Here is a 19,569-nt window from a genome sequence, read left to right on the forward strand (position 1 = left end):
TTGTTTTATATACTAGAGCTATATAAAAAACTAATTACAGACCTAGATATACCTCATGTCGATGAATGTGCAAATTTTCATTACAATCCAACACGTAGTTTTAAAATGAGAACGAAACTCCGTTTGTATGGGAAGGTGAAATTTGGCCGTGCTTGCCGGGGAGCGGGGACTCTTAAGGAATGAAAATAAACACGACAAGTTGTCATATAACATACACCTTTATTTACACACTCGTTCCGTCTAACAGACTTGAGCACTGAACACTAGCATACGTTGTGATATGTCTGTAGTTTGAGCATAGCATCCACAGACCTAGCACTGTGACGACCATTCTATATAATAACTGTCTATTGAGAATTTTGCTTTATTATGAAAAATCCGAGCTGGCCTGGCGCTTTGGTATATCTTAATAGATTTAAAATTAACATTTGTCAGATGACTTGTCGGGTTTTGAAAATTAGAATTAGCTTTTTCTAATAGTATTTGATAATAAATAAAAATATCCTGGTCACAGGCACCAAATTGTAAATATTTTTTGTAACCTTCAACAAGAATATAAAGGTCGCTTTTTAAAGTCCCTTCACAAGTGCTAGGACATATTTGGCTAATATAACTATTGTCATGCGGATAACATAATAACATGCCAGTCAACAAGTGATATATAATAACAAACATTTTATAACATGTCATAATTGGAATCCAAATTACAATATACATTAAGAATTTTAATATGTGTTTACAAAAATATGAATTAAATTGTATGATTGAAATTGAAATGTCATATTAAAGTCATATTTACCAATGTCAGTCTAATTTACCTTACATGGAATGTGATGCGTCAAATACCACCCTAACTTTATAAAGTCAAAGTATTGTCTTGATTAGAGACGTGGTTATGAAATTATCTAACTGAAATTCATAAATTTACATCATCTAACACTGTTCTCAATATTTTTTGTAACTATTGCTTGAAAAAAAAAAAAAAGGTAATTGTTACAGGGTTGCAACAGAAATTGAAATACCCAGTTTTAATAAGAGTTACTGATACAGAACCTACAATAATAGGTCCCATGTCGTCTACTCGACGTTTTTCTGTAGAGCTTAAAGCAGTATAGATGTGAGTATTATTCATTTTGTTTTGAATTTAGTACCAAGAAAAGACTGCAGAGATTATGACAGCACACGCAGTGCCAGTGTAATTTATAAGTCATAATTTCATAGAAGTTTGACGTCTAAAATAACACCGGCACTGCGTGTCCTGTCAAAAAATGTTTTTATGGACTTGAGGGCACCACTTTTCTTGGTTTAACTCTAGTTACCTGATGGTGATATTGAGAACAGTTGTTAGTTGACATAAACGTTTCACAATTTGCCGATAGGTGGCGCTTTCATTAAATTTATAATATGGATATTTGGTTTCTTAAACCATGTCATTTTACACGAATGCGCAAATATAATACATTTCATCCCGGAGGTAACGCACCGAACCTAAACTAAGAATTACATTAAATGACTTACTACGTACTAACCTTTCCAAGATAGTTAAAAAGAACTACGAAATAAAACGGTAAGAAAATATTTTAAAGTTTATACATAAAAAAATATAAAACTATGGACGGACCCATGAGATTAAAGACTAGCTATTGGTAAGTACAAGCAGGCTACAAATTCAAGTCACCTTTCGATTAAAATTAAAGACAAATTCTTATGAGAAAAAAACCAATATAGTGAGCTTAAAATAACGCTTAGAGAATTTTGGATGCTTCGCAATATTTTGCCAATAAAAAAAAAACTTATTTTAAGATTAGGGAGTTCGGTTGAGGGAGTAGGTTTGAGGTTATGCCTTTTGAAATAAGCCAAGGACTGTAAAGTTGGTAGACGTAAAATGACGAGATGACGTGAATTCATAGCCGGGCTTTATAATATTAGTATGTCAATCACATTTGCCTTAAGACCGATAAAACAAATTACATGGCAACCCGAGCCCAAATTAAGAAGAACATGAGTTAAATCGGCAAATAAACACTAGATGGCGCCATTTTGAAAACGAATTGTTTTTTTAAGGTTACAGGTGTTTCGGCTTTTACTTAGTCGAATTGTGAAAAATACAGGTATTAAGGGGAACTTGAAAAAATATTGGTTTTTTTTTAAAGTTTATATTAGTGAAAAAATAGCGCCATCTAGTATTAGTTGCCTATAAAATGGGGTCAAAACAACCATTAAATACCATTACAATTGACCCATCATTAGCACATATACATAGGACATATTTACAAGTAAAATAGTATAAGTATAGAAAATACAAAAATTTATTAAATTTAAATCCTCACAAAATAACATTTTGTTCTATATTTGACACAATTAGAATGTTTGTATCACAATCGTTGATTAAGTAGAAGCCGACCTGAATACAAAACGGTCGAATAACATTTTATTTTATCAAAAAAAAATAAGTCGTCGAGTCATTAATAATGAATGAATTAATTCATTCATTCATTCTTAATTTTTTTATACAATATGAATGAGTGAATTAATAATTGAATGAATTAATAAATTCATTCATATTTTATCAAAAAAAAAATAAGTCGTCGAGTCGCTCATTAATAATAATACAAAAACAACTCGAAAAGTAATTTTTTCAGCACTAAATTAAGTTACATCGATACAATTCTTTTAATATTATTCATAAAAATGTCTTTGCTATTTGTAATAAAGACAATCTCTATTTATGTCAGTTGATAAAAATAAGCTTTTATGTCAATTTATATTTAATTTTAAAAGTATCATCGGAACAAATGAAAAGAACTATTTTTAAGTTTGACAACGCCATCTACTGTTTAGTCAATACAACTCATAAGTTGCAGCGATTTGTTTATTACTAATAATTAATAATCCTCAAATAAAATGGAAGATTTCAGTTAATTTAAATAATTCCTTCCAATCGTTCCTGCGAGCTTAAATATTCTTGTTAACTCTTTAAATAATTTATCCAGACTGTTTCTGATGTTTAATTTGTTTTAGGATTTAATAAATCTATTTTACACCCGAGACGACCACTGTCTCTTAAAGATACGTATGAGATTCAGTTCTTTCCCTATTAGAAAAAATAACTTCGAAATAGGTGGCTACACTGACCCAAGTCAAGGTATCATTCGTCATAAAAATAATTGAAAACTCATTCCTAAACATTACCGCGAAATCTGAAGATCCATGTTTGTAAATCTCTACCTCATTCACCAGATTAGCGCAAAAGCGACAGTGATACAGATAGAACTTCAATCTTCAATTTGCGTGGTACCGGTTCAGGATATTTTTCATAGGCAGTGGCGCCATCTATTACACTATACCCAACACTACCGCCGCACAGTAGCGCCATCTGGCCGCCTCGAGTGTTGTCTAGCGGCGCGGCAGTTATCTCCTGTTGTTGAGTTCGTACCCGTTGTCCTTGCTGGGCACTTTGGCGGGCGGGGGTTTGGCGACGGCGTGACCTTCAAGCCGTAGCGTGCTTTGGCGGTGAGATGATCTGGAATCAGAGAACAACACATATAATTTTCAACAGATGGCGTTATGATTCAGCTTCGTGTAACCAATATAAGTAGCAACAATGTAAGTTATGGGATTCCCAATTGTGTTGCAGAAAGTTTTTTGACATATTTTTGTATTGCATAATACGCATGCAGTAAACGCATTTTATTTATTTATTTATTTATTTATTTATTTATTTATAATGTTACTTGGTAGAAATATCGTTTGGCAGAAATACTTTTGTCATACTGCTTTTCGCATAATATTACTTTCAGCTCAAAACGAGGATTTGGCAGACCACGTCGGCGATTGGCCAGAGACTGCACAGGATCGGGAAGACTGGAAAAAGTGGGGGAGGCATTTGCCCAGCAGTAGGACATTATAGGCTCCTAATAATAATACCGTATAAGACAGGTGACGGCGAGCAGCAAGAGCAGCACGCCGAGCGCGGAGAGCCCCCAGCCCAGCGCGGCGCGCGCGATCGGCGGCGCGCGCGTCGCCAGCCGGAGCAGCGACGACACTTGCTCTGGCAGCTCGTCGATACCCTGCGCAAACAAGATCAATGTAAAAAAAAAACCGACCAAGTGCGAGTCGGACTCGCCCACCGAGGGTTCCGTACTTTTTAGTATTTGTTGTTATATCGGCAACAGAATCATCTGTGAAAATTTCAACTTTCTAGCTTTATAGAAGGACAGCGGAGTCTTAGGGTTAGTTATAGGGTCCCGTTTTTACCCTTTTGGTACGGAACCCTAACAAGTTTCAATTTAACCTAAAATTTCAAGTTTCAATTTAGCATTCATGTAGATTTGCAATTTAAAAACAGGTTAAAACATATCCAGTAACATGTCAGTTAGAATCAAAGCCCCAAAGCACCCTCTTTTAAATCAATTAACTCATTAACCTCATTTGCTTATGGCCATTAAATCGGATAACACGCCATTTTTTTAATTCTTTTAGCAATTTATTTTTACTCTGAATTATTGCTCTAAAAGTCATGATCAAAGGCACGCTGATAGCGCCTACTACAAGTTGATATACATCATTGAAGAAGTTTGTACGGTGAAGTATAATTGTCATATATAGGAGACTCTATGACATGAACCGTAGAGGTATAATAATGAAATTGAGGGGGGACCAAATAACCGGACCAAATTACGTAGGTTGTTTCTGGTATGTTGTCAGGAATGTTAAAGCGTGTTTTTAATTTTGTCGCATTGCGTATGTTCTGTCCCTCACGGTCGCACGGGTGCACATCTATATAAAATACTAGGTGTATGGTCTAGGTACTTCGGTGTATGGTGGCGCCGCCTATTTACTCTTTTTTGTTGGACACTTCATATATAGAGATTTTCCTCCTTTTACTTCTCCATAGTATAGTATTTTAGCCGTCATTTACCTCCTCGAACCACAGGATGGGGAACACGATGTCGGGGAAGTTGGCGACCTGCTTGATATCCACGACCTGCGACACGGCGAGGTTGATCTGGATGCGGGCGCGGGCGCTCATCGCGATGCCCATCTCCTGTAAACATACACACACAGTTTAAACGGGGTCCCTTTGTTTGACATAATTATTGAAAGTCATAATGTCATGATTGTCGTATTATCATTCGCCATAACAGGGTATTTGACTGTATTTAAAATAAATTCTTTTACACCATGCATGAAATAAAGCACCATAAGATTAATAGAAAAACGTAGACATCAGTTATTTTTAGACACAATTTCTATTTTAAAACCCGTATAAAACTATAAAGAGTAGGTAATTTGATTGTGACGTCACATGCTAGTGTTTCATATAAATTCCATAGTAGCAAAATCGTATTGACAGTTTGAAAGTCATAATGTCATGATGGTCATATTACCACTTTAACTTTTCAGGATTTTCCTCAGGTTATCCTATAGAGATAAGGACAAAGCATGGCACTATTTCCTCTTTCCTCTTATAGGAATCGGAATAAGAATATCTTTCTCTATCAAAGAGTGTCAGGCCCTTGTGTCTGTTACTTACAGGTTGCACATCGATGTATAGTCTATGCTTCTCTGGTTCAGGCGGCGAGATGCCTTCGACGGCGTCGCGGAGGCTCTCGTCCGCCAAGTAGAAGTGCGGGAAAGACAGCATGATAGGGGAATCTGAAATGGAATTATTAATGGTAAAGAGAGAAACTTAGAAAATTGATATACATTTAAATGCAATGGCGTCAATACAACTTTTGAATGTGATAAAAAAATACTTATAGAACAATTTAAATTTAAATGGTTTCATGGGACAGAAGCATCGAATACGTTTGTTAAGATTCGATTAGCGTCATCTATTGTTATATCAGTAAAGTGACTGGCCAACAGATGGGGCGATTGGTGGAATAGAAACAATTGTTTGTTTAATACAAGTAACGCCGTCTATTGCTAAGTTTTAAACATCATGTTGGTAGAGCGAAACTCTGACGAGATGTCGTGCAAGAGTAAACGGGACAAAAGAAACGATTATGAGTTACCTATGCGTTTGAGGTAAGCGCCATCTATTTTTAAGTTCCACTCACCATATTGGCACGTTGAACAATCCAGAGGGCGCGCACGGTCGTCCAGCGGGGCAGAAACACCGGTTATGGTCATCGGCAGCAAACGTGTCGAGTAACGCCATCTGTCGCAAAGTGTACTCACCATATTGGCACAAAGACACGTTGAACAAGCCAGAGGGCGCGCACGGCGGTCCAGCGGGGCAGAAACACCGGTTGTGGTCATCGGCGGCAAACACGTCGAGCGGCGGGGTGAAGCGGTAGCCTTGTACGCCAGCTGGGGACTCCACGTCGCGGAGGTATCTGGGGAAAATAGGTAGGCGTTAGAGCAAAGAGAATTAAGAAGACATAGAGTGCTCACTCCATATATCGGTTTTGTTACCAAAAATACTATTATTTTCGTAGTCTACATCTAGCGTCAAGTAGCGGAACTATCAGTACTGCTACTCGACACTAGATGTCACATGTGTCGCGACTTACGAAAAGTGTATTGCTCAACAATTTATAACTAATATTATAAGCAGAAGGAGTTGCAAATAGAGTTCCGGTAACCGGTTACTCTTATTATTATTTACAACGACGGACGAACGATTTAGTGCGCAAAACGTTCAAGTTAATTAATAAACAAGACCAAGTGCGGGTAGTTCGAAAAACTCGCGCGCCTAGAAGATGTTGATGTCAACTTTAGCCAGTCTTCTCCGAGACCACGGGGACAACGCCGTCCTCGAAACGTCGGAGGTAAATTTAAAACTTATTTTACGCGATTAAGTCCCGTCGTTGTAAATAATAATGAGTAAAAATCGTGAAAGTTTAAATCGGTTACTCTTAATCGTTGAGCATTAAACTTTCCGTCTACATCTATTGTCGAGTAGCAGTACTGATAGTTCCGCTACTTGAAAACTCCGCTACGCTAAATAATAGTCGTTTTGGTAACAAAACTGATGTATGAAGTGAGCACTATCTCTTCTTAATTCTCTTTTGTCAGGCGTCAAAATTGCAAATCAGTGTATTTAACTGGTCAAAGGTTAACACAACAATATTCATAACCTAACGAACGTTACATAAAAGCTCACAAAAAGCGATCAAATGCCAATGGGCATATCTGGTTGCACGGAGTGATGCAAGCGAGCGTGCGAACGCATTGTGTCACGCGACCTCTTTTGATTGTGTTCGTTCAATGGTTCGCCTTACTGAAAGGATTGTAGGAACTGTGTAGAATTGGCATGTTTCGATAATAGTGGGTTGGGTGTGTTGGTAACAGCGACGGAATATGTATACACGGTGGCTACAAAAATTAAGTACCATTCCCGTTGCCAAGGAGGTTTTGGGATTATACTGAGCAACTTTTACTATGGGACCAACCACGAAATCGCGAAAAAAAATTTGGCTGTTTCATATATTTTGGCTGGTCCATTTTCTATGGGAGGATAATTTTTTTTTGCGACTTCGTGGTTGGTCTCAGTTCTCAGTATAATCGAGGTATAATCCTAAAACCTCCCTGGCAACGGGAATGCACTTATTTTTTAGCCACCTTGTATACAGAGTGCTTTTGTTATCACCGACCAAATTCTGAGGGGTGAATATGTTCATACTGAACAACTTTTACTATGGGGCCAACCCCGAAATCGCGAAAAGAAATTCTGCCATCTCCACATTTCGGTGAATCAGCGCGATTTCGGGGTTGGCCCCATAGTAAAGGTTGTTCAATATGACCTACATATTCATCCCCCAGAGTTTGGTCAGTGATAACAAAAGCAACCTGTATAGACGAAGCTCTTCATACATTTTTGACTTCGAACGGTATATCAAGGCGCACGTTTGATGAATTTCTAATAGCACGAATTAGTTTTTTTTTTCCTCGAGAAACACTGTGTATGAATGTAAAAATTAATGTCTGATTCATTTGAATTATAATCTGTACCTTTTTAATAAAAAAGAGCACACCTGGGCCGCCCAGCAGGAAGACGTCCTATCGGACGCCCCAGGTATCGCTGGTGCGACATGGTGGAGGCGGATCTGCGTGAACTTCAAGTCACCAATTGGCGAGAGGTCGCACAGGATCGAGAAAAGTGGCGCTGTCTTGTGTCGGAGGCCAAGTCTCATTTTAGGTCGCTGAGCCAACGGAGTAAGTAGTAAGTAAGTACTAAGTACCTTTTTAATAGACACAATGGTGACCTACTAAGACATACTAGTATACTGTAAGGGCAATGACTGTGTTTTTGTTAAGGTTATATATCACACAGTAATGAATTGATTTGACAATTTCGGACAGCAAACAATAACACCATCCATATTTAAGCTTCGATTTTTCTTTTATTGCCCATTGTGATCTGTTTTTTAATGTCGTACCAGTCGTACCTAAAATTCACACCTACGAACTAGACAAAGTGAAATCATTAAATCAAAATAACTACAGTCCGTCTTTGGGTGGTATTCCACCTGTAAAATTTCTTCGTCCAATGTGTATTTGCGTCTCACATTTTGCTTCATGAGCTTCATTTTACACCTTGTTATTGCAAATGCCAATCTGTAGCGATATCTAGGTCGCATTTTTATCACTTATCGCGTCACTTTCGCACTTACATATTAGTTAGAACGTGACAGGCATGGTGACAAATGATAAAGAGCCGACAATCTTAGCCCTACAGAGTTCGCTTGGTCCGACTTTAAGGTACGTTTTCACAAACTAATATGACAATGATATCCATAGTGTCACTTTCTCTAACACCTATCACTTTTCTCATCCTAATGTTACTCGGATCATAATAATCATCGATACTCTAAAAGTCTTGCGTACGAGCAAAAACACGTGTTAATGTTGCACGTATTACCACACGTTTGTGTAATGTAATACATCATTGGCATTTGCTGGGATCATTTTTTTTAGGATGTTGCGCGGTTCCTATTACCTACCCGCGTGTATTATGATTACATTCGAGATTTATAAGTATTTGAATTATGATATAAAGATGAAGCAATATTGCGTGCTTATAATGCATTTTGCGCATCCGTTTGTATAGGGATGATGACACATCTTCCAAAAACGAATAAAGTAAGGGTACCATTCGATTCCTTACATTTTATCTAAAAAAGACTGTATGAAAACTATATGCATAAACGCAATATTTTACCGACAAAATCGCAATTTTACTTATTTTATATACATTCAAGATGGGCTCTTAGTGACCTTGACGTCACGTTCACTTATCGTTTTGTTAGGATCGTTTCGTGAGTGAAGTACGACTGTCGGACTTTGACTCTCATTTCGGACTTTGGTTTTGCTTTAATGCAATGGGTCCCATATAGACATTTGATCCCAAAAACAAACCTAATCGATTGATAATTAGATACCGTTAATAAAAAATTTACATCTAGCCTATAATCAGAAAATGAAACTATATGACTGTGGCTTGTCATGTAGGAATGGACTATTTCCGCCGAATCTGTGGTCAGGCACATGTTTTACACCGTTTAGAACACTTATTACGTCGTTGTTTTATATGAACATCCGTACAATATGCGTTTTTAAATAAACCATGATATGGAAGCTCTCTTTAGTCCCCTTGGGTCTTTGTCTCTAGTTGTTATGAGCATAAAAGTTTTGTTGACTAGATGAAATAAGTGGAACTAATGCTGTAGATAGGGAGTATCTTTCTGTCTTTGGACTCACAAGCGAAGACAGGCTCAAAATGTAGGAATTTTTGTCAATGGATAGCAAGAGCCAGTGATACTTACTGTAGGGGCAGTAGCCGGCAAAGATCCTCGTGATATGAGGGGGGAAGATGGACCCATCAGATCCAGCTATGCTATGTCTGGTGTCCAGTAAGTGGCTTATTTCAGTGAATGATACTTACTGTAGAGGCAGCAGCCGACAAAGATCCTTATCGTAGACTTTCAACGTGTCATTCTTCGTGATATGAGGGGGGAAGATGGAGCCGTCAGATCCAGCTATGCTGTTGCACTGGTCAGTTGTCCAGTGAGGCAGTTTGTCACGAGCGTTGTACCGCTCGAAGATTCCGTAACTCTTCATGTCTTCGTAACCGGTGAACATTGTGACGATGTCCGAGGACGTTCCGTTTTTCTGGAATAAAAAGGTGTTATGTAAAGATTTATGAACACATTAAAATTGCACATTGTTCTTTATTGTGTTTATTTATTGCACATGTGATGAGAAACATCAGTCACGTACGAAAAAAGAAATATTTAGTCTAATTTAATTAAATAATTTGAAACAAATAAATAAAGGCATTGACAACAAAAGGCCGTTTAATCGCTAAAGAGCGATCTCTTTCAGACAACCTAAAGGTACAAGGTACCTCAGCAACTGTTAAAGTCGCGAACAACCTGCTTAGATTTTGGGACAAATGGGATTAGTAAAATATATATATATAGAAGCTGCAACATATTAAATTTATCATTCCATTTGAAGCAGGGGAAATTCCAATACATTTTTAAGCGGAGCAATACAAAATCCGAAATAGTAGTTCAGTTGGTTCGGACTGTATTACAGTTTACACCTAAGCAAGGAGAGAATTAGTGAGGTTCAAACTAACAGCCCATAGAAGCCAAACTCCTCATAAGGCAGTTTGCCCCACCGACACCTCCACGAACGGCTTGACCTTCAGGAGGTCCATGATGGACGCCATGGTTATTATAGCTCCCATACGTGTCACAACCCCGACAATGTAGACCTTTGGGATGCCCCTAATTTAAAAACTTACCCCATAGAACAAGCCGAATTCCTCATAAGGCAATTTCTGCTCCTTCGGCACAACGTCCTTGGCCAGTTTGAGCAGTGGATCCTCGTAGCCCCAGAGCAGCTGCCCCACCGACACTTCCACGAACGGCTTGATCTTCAGGATGTCCATGATGGACGCCATGGCAAGCCGGAGGAAGCGCGCGGCGTGCTTGGATTGAGATGTGGCGCTCTGGGTACAAAGAGTAAGATTATTAAGCTAATATTACGGTTTAACTCACATATTTTTAGGCACTTATTTTGAGTGCATTCGTAGATTGTAGATTGTAGATTATTTGACATATGTATGTATTTTACTAACACGATTTGCTACCCTGATGAAATAAACGATCCTTAATAATAGATTGTAGATTATATATTTTTGCCCTTGACTGTACCGATTCTACTAATATGACAGCGGAAATTCATTCACTAGTACTTACTTAGTAATGTCTACTTATTATGTACAAGGAACTAGGTAGTTATGCTAGCATACAACCTCGGCAAACTAAATGTAAATAGTACTTTCGCGATAGGGTAGTAGGAATATCGAATACTTACTACTTAAAACGTAGTGTAAAATATATTAGCCGCAATTATGACAGCTTAAGTAGATCGCGCTAAATGATAAGTTTTATGATAGCTGAATTATCAAGCGTTAGCGTTTGAGAACATACGTAGGTACAATAAAATTAATTACTACATACAGCGCCATCTACTTTAGCTATTAGCGTGGGAATATTTTGCACTATTAAATTTTTTATACTTTTCAAGCTGTTTTTTATTTAAATTTCAAACTATAAAACATGAAATATTGACCCCGCAAAAACAGATCTTGCTAAACCAATCTCCTACCGACACATTTTCGTTATATCCTTAGCAACATAAGTACTTTACAAAGTTGTGATCAGCTTCCGCTTTGTTAAAAAAAAACAGGGAATAATACCTATCATATGAAAAACGAAAGGTCAAATAAAATGAACACTCATTATATCAATCAAGAACCGATACAATCTCATCCACGGTCACTGTTCAGACAAGATAAATATAGGATATTTTTAATAACTTTATCACTTTAGCACACGCGAAAAGTATACGAGTAACTCTTTAAGGAAATCTTGGTTGCCTTGGAGGTTATGTCATGTTAAGCACTGACATCAGTCATTAGCACATTTTTGCAGGAAAGTGATGCTTAAAAACCCCGGCCAAGTGCGAATCGGTCAAAGGTTCCGTACCATTACGCAAAAAACGGCAAATAAATCACGTTTGTTGTATGGGAGTATGGGAGCCCCACTTCGTCTTGTAAAACAATTAACTATTAAATAAATATTCGTGAGAGAGAATAAAAGTCAGGGTGGTGACCTACAGCGTAAACTGTGATTCATTGTATTGATAGTATGACTCACACTCTTAATAGACACCTTAAGATAATGAGAATCAGCGCAGACGCGTCCTGTCCACATTGTGGTAGGGAGGAAACTAGCTTACACTTACTAGCAGAATGCACTATGTATGCGGCACCGCGTTATAATACATTCGGTAGAGACACACTAGAAGAAAACGAACTAAAGGATGTCCTTCTGTTCTGCATGAAAACAAGAAGATTTGAGGAGAATGGTGTGGGAATGCCGCCGGGACAGTAACCTGCAGCTCCAACTACAGGGAACTGGGCTGAATGAACACGACATGTGATCGACGGCCCGCCTGCTTCCGGCCGGGCGTCCCTACAGCTACACTACATCTACATTGGTAATATACTCTTATTTTGTGGGATTCGATTCCACACCCTGCTGTTTGGAAGCCTGACGCCTGAACCATTTGGATATTACCTATCATCAATCAGGAGTAATAAAAACATATACATATATATATATATAAAGCATGTTTGTAGGGTTAATATTGTATAATTTTAATTTTGAATTTTTTATCAATGTTATTTTCTATTTTTCATTTTTTTATTTTCTATTTTTGTTTTTGTAATTTTTGTAATGTGGTAAAATATGGGTTTGTAAGACCTGAATTTTTTTTTTTTTTTACTATCACCAGTCAATTTGGAAAATTTTAAAGCCATACGCCTGACTGCTATTATTGATACTCAAAATTGAACAGATTAATTCTGTTGGGCTAATATGGTCGGTTTTTTATCATCTGTCATTATGCCTGTCACGTTCTAGCAAGTGTGTAAGTGCGAAAGTGACGTACGACATGACAAGTGATAAAAATGCAACCATGATAGCGCCTCTGAAATATGTCATTTCAGCGGCGGTATCATGGTCGAATTTTTATCACTTGTCATGTCATGCGTCACTTTCGCACTTACATACTTGTTAGAACGTCACGTTCTGAACGTGACAGGCATGATGACAGATGATGAACAACCGGCGACCATCTTAGCCCTACTGAATTAAATCTGTTCAATAATTTAATTCTTGACTTGATAAGTAAGTCAGGTGTTAAATAAAAACAATACACGAACAAGTTGAATAACCTGTCCCTATTAGTGATAAAGGTTTCCAATAAACAACGTTCAATGTCAATAAAAGTCAAGGTATAAAGTTATAGGAAGTTCCAAACTCACTGACCTTACGTAATTATACTATGTGACCCTGTATGGTATAATTCCCAATTAAATGCATATATCAATAAATGAATAATGATTGTCTTATACTTTTATCTTCATATTGGGAAACGAGAAGAAGTTCAAGATTAAAGATGATAGGTCTGAATGTATTTCCTGTATGTATGTACTGGCACAGATTACTCTACTCGTATCATATTGGAATACAACAAAAACCTGCTATAGGTAAGTACTTATACTTACTTTCTTAGAAAAATATTATCTGAGGTGTAAATATTCGGATAATTCCACATAACTAAGTGTAAGTTTATTTAGAAATACACCTTATTTTTTTGCTGGTACTGTACAGTTAATTGAATACATGTACTTAAAAGTAACTTAGTCTATTAACATTGACAATCCTATTAATATTATTATGTCGATGTTATGACTTATGCCCAGCGGGCTAAGGACGGTCGCATTTTTATCGCCTGTCGCCATGCCTGTCACGTTCTAACAAGTATGTAAGTGCAAAAGTGACGGGCATAGTGACAGGCGATAAAAATGCAACCTTGCAGACACCGCAGTAGTTTGGACGTTGTCAAATAAAAGGATAAAGCTTTCAAATACAAACTATCTTCGAAATACCTTTAAATACCTGTAACCAGTAAAGACTATTCAAAAATGCGACATAACCAGCTAACAAACCTTACAGATTTCGCGCTTTGTCCGCGCAAGTATTTACTCACTCCAAGAATGCTCACTCGGTTGTTCACCTACATTCTACATCCATACACTCTCCCCATCCAAACTAAAACACACCTTACCACCTTAAAACATGGCTTAAACTTGAATTTAACTTACAAGTCTTACTATAAAACGCGGCGATTGCACTTAAATTTGAAACTAATGATAGAGAAATAAGTTATATTTTCGTTTGTTTGCGTTTCGTTGCAAAATGCAGTTCAAGGCATTTACTAATTAAGGTGCTTATTATAGTTCTTTGGCTAAGTTGGCCAGCCTTGGTAACTAAAGTAAAGTAGTAAAAGGTAAACTAGAACTGGGAGTACCTAATTATGCTCTTAAGCGTGTAATGGTAGCGATTATAATGTGATAAAGATAAAATGTCCATAACTTTATCGCGCTACGCGACAACGATCTTTATCACTTGGTTGGCAATCCACAACTGTGCGTTTCTAGAAACTTCCTGCCTAGCACAGCTAAACTGTGGAGTGAACCGTCGCACTTAAAAAACATCAATCATGTAACCGATACTCGATCCGGATCGTATCTGGTCCAACAGATCTTGAAAATTCAACGGGGCAACGCTGCCAGTGTCATGGGGATCATGGATCCCCTGGAGGATAGGCCGTGCACTGGTGTGAGACGCTACCTGCGCCGATACGCTGGCAGCGTCCTACATTTCATCAACCAGCAAAATGCCGCGGCGGCGGCCGACGCCCGAGAGCGCTTTAAAGCAAAAAAATATAGCTGTCTCAGCACCAACTACGAATTCGTAGCTTTAGGTGTCGAGACACTCGGTCCATGGGGCAAAGGTGCACGCGGGTTCCACAAGGAGCTCGGAAAGCGGTTGAGAGAGACAACGGGGTACCCTCGCGCGGGCAGCTTTATCGCGAATATCGCGATACAGCGCGGGAATGCTGCCTGTAGGGTTGCCACCTTTTTTCTATACACATATAGTATTTTGGTCAAAATATTGAAAAAATATAGTATTTACAGGCAAATTAAAAAAAAGGCACCGATTTGAGGAGAATTAAAAATCCAAGTCGCATACGATGCGATATCGGTGACATTTGTATATCCCATTCTTGAGTGATGAAAATATAGTATTTTTCATACTATATTGTTTTTGTATAATATATAGTACAAGTGACTAAAATATAGTACGATACTATATATTATAGTATGGGTGGCAACCCTAGCTGCCTGCGTGATGGGCACCTTACCTCGAGGCCAGGGATTATTATAGGAATTTTATTTTTTCTAGGTAGGTTTAGTTTTAGTCGTTTTATTTTATAAGTAGGTAGTCATAATTTTGTTTTATACAATTAATGTAAGTAGTTATCATCTTTTCAATAAAGGTATTTCTTTTATTAACCTCCGATAGTGACTAATATCGAGCATTGACCTCTTTATTTTGACTCTATTTTTATAGTTTGCTCCCACGTCTTACAACTTACACTCCTATAACGGTACATTATGTAAATAGACCCGCTAGTGAGTGGGTGCACTTATTAGTCATTAATACTAACCCGTTACTATTAGCAATCCTAAAAATCGGTGAACGCTATAACCAAAATGACCTATGTTTGTTTTATTTTGCATGCAAATTCAATGATAATTTTGTAGACACTTAATGCGACAATGGCGTATAGGTTATCTAGTATTATGGAATGATTCATACAATACAATATTTTTTATTTGCAAACGAAATATTATTTGCAAAATAGATGAACTTCGTTTATTTGAAAAAAAGAAATGTTACTTTATTTGATAAAAGGTTCTAATTAGATTGAACTGGTATGTACAATGTACATTTTAATGCACATTGGACCTTACGAGGATAATTACTACATAAGAGTACAAACGTAGTGTTGTGAGGTAACAAATTAACAGTATGTTAATAGGGATACTTCATGAATATTATAACCATCGTAACGCATGCAACACCAAGAAACCTAGAAAACTGTGTACACCCAATGAATCAGTTATTTCTATAGGACCCGCTTGAATTCCCCCAACTGTTCGTCTATACGGTATTAGCTTACAAACTGGCTTGCAAAAAACACCTTTAACTATATAAAAATAAAGGTTATATTCGTTTATTTTTTACCGTTCCGCTGCAGTGACGTTAAACGTTACGATTCATAGCGTTTCCATAAGAAATGTGGCATTTATGGAAAATGGTGGCCTCGGTGTATGGTTTTGCGAAATCATACATGTGTGTTTAACGTTTTGTAATGCTTAAAAGGCGTTGAAGCTTTTAAAATGTACAATTGCAAATAATACAAATACATAGTTAATAATATCATAGAGTAACTTATACTAGAGCGGTACTGTCATAGTAAATTTTGTAACCCCAGTAAATTCACTGCCATCTGTCGACACACTTTAAAACTAAAAATCAAGATTTATAAAAATACGATAAAATGTATTTAAATATGGATAAAGGATTTTTATTATTTGCATTAATTACTTTTATGATTTTGACCCATGTTCTTTCACTGATATATGCGTTAAAATTGTTAAATAACAAACGAAACCGTCAACGCCATCTATACGACAGTAGGCCAAAGCTAGCAGCGCCCTCTTAACGAGAATCAAATTTTCTTGATTTTTGATAATATTGTCTTCACACAAGGATTATCACAGCAAAATTGGAATATTGGCGTTAATAACTTCCTGAGAGAATTTAGTAGTCTATTTTATAAAAATGGTTAAAAAAAACTTAGTATACCATGGATTAAAATCTCTCTCTACAGGCATTAAAATCTTAAGTAAAATGGAACGCTTTTTAACACGTTCACGGGCACAGCGCCATTCTCGAAACTGCATGATGTGGCACAGGTTTTCCCGTCTATGGACGGACCGCCACATTGCATTTTCTATAAAAGTTGTGCCACATATTGACAGCGCAGTTTGTATACAAATACATACATTGAAGAGGCTTGTGATACGGCATCTCGTCTATAGCCGTAACGTTCTCAGCCGTGTCGTGCCACAGCATGCGTCATGGCCCTATACTGGTGGTGGTGATGCATAAAGTCGGTAAGTAAGTCAGGATTTTGCTGTGACACCAGAGAGTCTTGTGGTGTACCTAAAACGGCACAAGTTGACAACGTAATAAAAATATAGCCCAATTATCTAATTTTGGTCACTAATGCAATGGACAATGTCGATGCAATCGTCTATTTCACGCCCGACCGGTCGCTTTACGAGTCAGAGAGCGTAGCACGGATGTGTGTCGACTGGCGACTGGCGATCTCACCTCACACGGATGTCAAAAGGAAAACTGGCCGGTAGAAAAACCGCAAAATGTGCGCTTGCATTGTTTTCGAGAAGCAATTAATGGCCGGAATATCTTGTGTTCGAGTAAACTGAAACTTAACTTGAAAACTCTATAGTAGATTGGAAATAATAAAAAAAAAATTATTACCAGACACAATTTAAAATGGTACAGCGATGGGAAAAAAACACAGAAACCGAAACATTATATTGTAGGTAACTTAAACTATTGATTTTTTAGTGTTTGGTAATAGGATACCAGTCTCAACATATGCTACCACCAGCTGACCTGGTGGAAATGATGCCTTTCACCCAAGTTAAACACTCTACTTTTCATCTCGAATACGAGGAAAGTAAAATACAAGTTTTTTTAAACTTGACTTAAGTATGTCACTATGAGCGAAGTCATCTTATCCGACTTTGAAAATTCAAAACCGGTTATTAACCGAAAAACATGGCACAAAACCGGTTAACCGGTTAAAACCCGGTTTTACTAAAAACATTGTAAAACATTATTTCTGAATATTTTTCAGCGCTTTAGGGTTCTAACTAGATTTCTGCTTTACTTTATGGCTCCTCTACACTATCGGCGATGATAGACGATGACTACATGGCGGGTACGATAGTGTAGAGGAGGAATGAAGTATTCAATTTCGATATGTGCTTGAAAACCAAACTTCTCTGCTTGCACCGCCCACAATTTCTCTGCTTAGCCTTAAGGTTGACTGGTAGAGAATGCCTTATGGCATTAAGTCCGCCTTTTGTACTGTAAGGTTTTCTTTTGTGTAATAAAGATTAAATAAATAAATAATGAAGTATTCAATTTCGATATGTGCTTGAAAACCAAACTTCGCACAGTAATTGCGATTCTACTGTAGTCGGTTATTTGTCGGTCGTGTATCTCACTCACCAGCATAGGTATATTGGGCACGACTACAGCGTCGTCGTCCGACCTCCCGCTGAGGTCTGGTCGGTACGTGTACGTCCTCTTGTAGTGGAACGACAGGGTTCCATTCTCGTTGTCGGTGATGTTCACTTTCTCCCATTCTTGTCTGAAACAAAAAAAAAACAATTAACTATCGGTTTTTTTCTTTCGATCTTAATTATGCCGCGTGGTCATCTAGATTTTAAGAGCCGTTAGGCCGTTACGCACTGTCGATTATATCTAGTTTTTTTAGCATTAGAAAAATGGTAAACAATCTAGTTATGTCTTTTTTTTAATAACGCTTTAACTATTACTTATCAATCAATAATTTATTTCGAACAAAAGTCCATAATGTGTTAGTAACATACATACTAATACTTAAATCTAGGGTTAGTACAAATACAAACATAATATTAATACAGAATTTTACATACTGGGGCATGTAGCTGCACCCAGTGTTTTAACCACTTATGAAACCAAAAGAATGTAAATATATATCCTCGCTACATAATTGTTATTTGCTACAATTTATTTTTCAAAAGTGTTTTTCAATAAAAAGACGTCAAGATTGTTCACACCTTTTTTTAATGCTAAAAAACGAGGCGTCGTGGCCGGCGACTTGGTCTCTCGGCCACCAAAACATAGGCAACTAGGGCCAGGAGACCAAAACGAGCGCAAGCATCACTATAGTTATTTGTGCAACAAGAGAGGAAAGTTGGTTTTTCTTGCGAGTGTTTATTTTGAGTTCCGAGAAACCGAAAGATTCTAAGTTAGAATCTTGAGCGTAGCGAGGGACTCAAAAATAGTCGAAAACACGAGATGTAAAATAACTGCTCTCGTGTTGCATATATAATTTTTCACCTCAGTAGTGAGAATATATTAAAGGTTAAAATGTATTTCGAATTACACAGAATAATACAGAGAAACAAAAAAAATAACAATTTGTAATAGAAGTATGAAATGGCAGTTCATGGCCTTCACTAAATTAAAAAGCTACTTGGTTTCACTCCCTGGAGTGAGGAAAGTCGCACTTTCCTCACTCCAGGGAGTGACGACAGTAGGCTTGTTCGAGCTGCTGAGGTGAAAATAGTTATTTGTTATACAAGGGTGCAAAGTTGTATTTTACCCGCGAGTGTGGAATTGAAACACGAGAGCTAGCGAAAGGATTCTATAGTTGAACCACGAGCGAAGCGAGTGGTTCTAAAATAGAATCCTGAGCGTAGCGAGTGTTTCAACACACGAGAAGTAAAATACATTTGCACCTGTGTGTAACACAAAACTTTTC

The 19,569-nt window shown here is 37.4% G+C and overlaps 1 protein-coding gene across 2 annotated transcripts in view; it reads right to left on the reverse strand.

Annotated features, from left to right (window-relative positions):
- Window positions 1–199: 199 nt before the first annotated feature.
- LOC134753517 (scavenger receptor class B member 1) overlaps window positions 200–19,569 on the reverse strand; it is a 110,988-nt gene continuing 91,618 nt past the window's right edge. For both annotated transcript variants that reach the window (XM_063689414.1, XM_063689415.1), the window contains 8 exons: window positions 18,270–18,411; window positions 10,763–10,969; window positions 9,896–10,122; window positions 6,187–6,344; window positions 5,537–5,658; window positions 4,922–5,047; window positions 3,928–4,070; window positions 200–3,523 (listed from right to left, as the gene is read on the reverse strand). In XM_063689414.1, the coding sequence (XP_063545484.1) occupies window positions 3,412–3,523; window positions 3,928–4,070; window positions 4,922–5,047; window positions 5,537–5,658; window positions 6,187–6,344; window positions 9,896–10,122; window positions 10,763–10,969; window positions 18,270–18,411 (1,237 nt within the window). In that variant the 3' untranslated portion in view covers window positions 200–3,411. The remainder of the gene's footprint in view (window positions 3,524–3,927; window positions 4,071–4,921; window positions 5,048–5,536; window positions 5,659–6,186; window positions 6,345–9,895; window positions 10,123–10,762; window positions 10,970–18,269; window positions 18,412–19,569) is intronic.

This window comes from Cydia strobilella, chromosome 27 (genome assembly GCF_947568885.1).
Source record: "Cydia strobilella chromosome 27, ilCydStro3.1, whole genome shotgun sequence".
Lineage (NCBI taxonomy): Eukaryota > Metazoa > Arthropoda > Insecta > Lepidoptera > Tortricidae > Cydia > Cydia strobilella.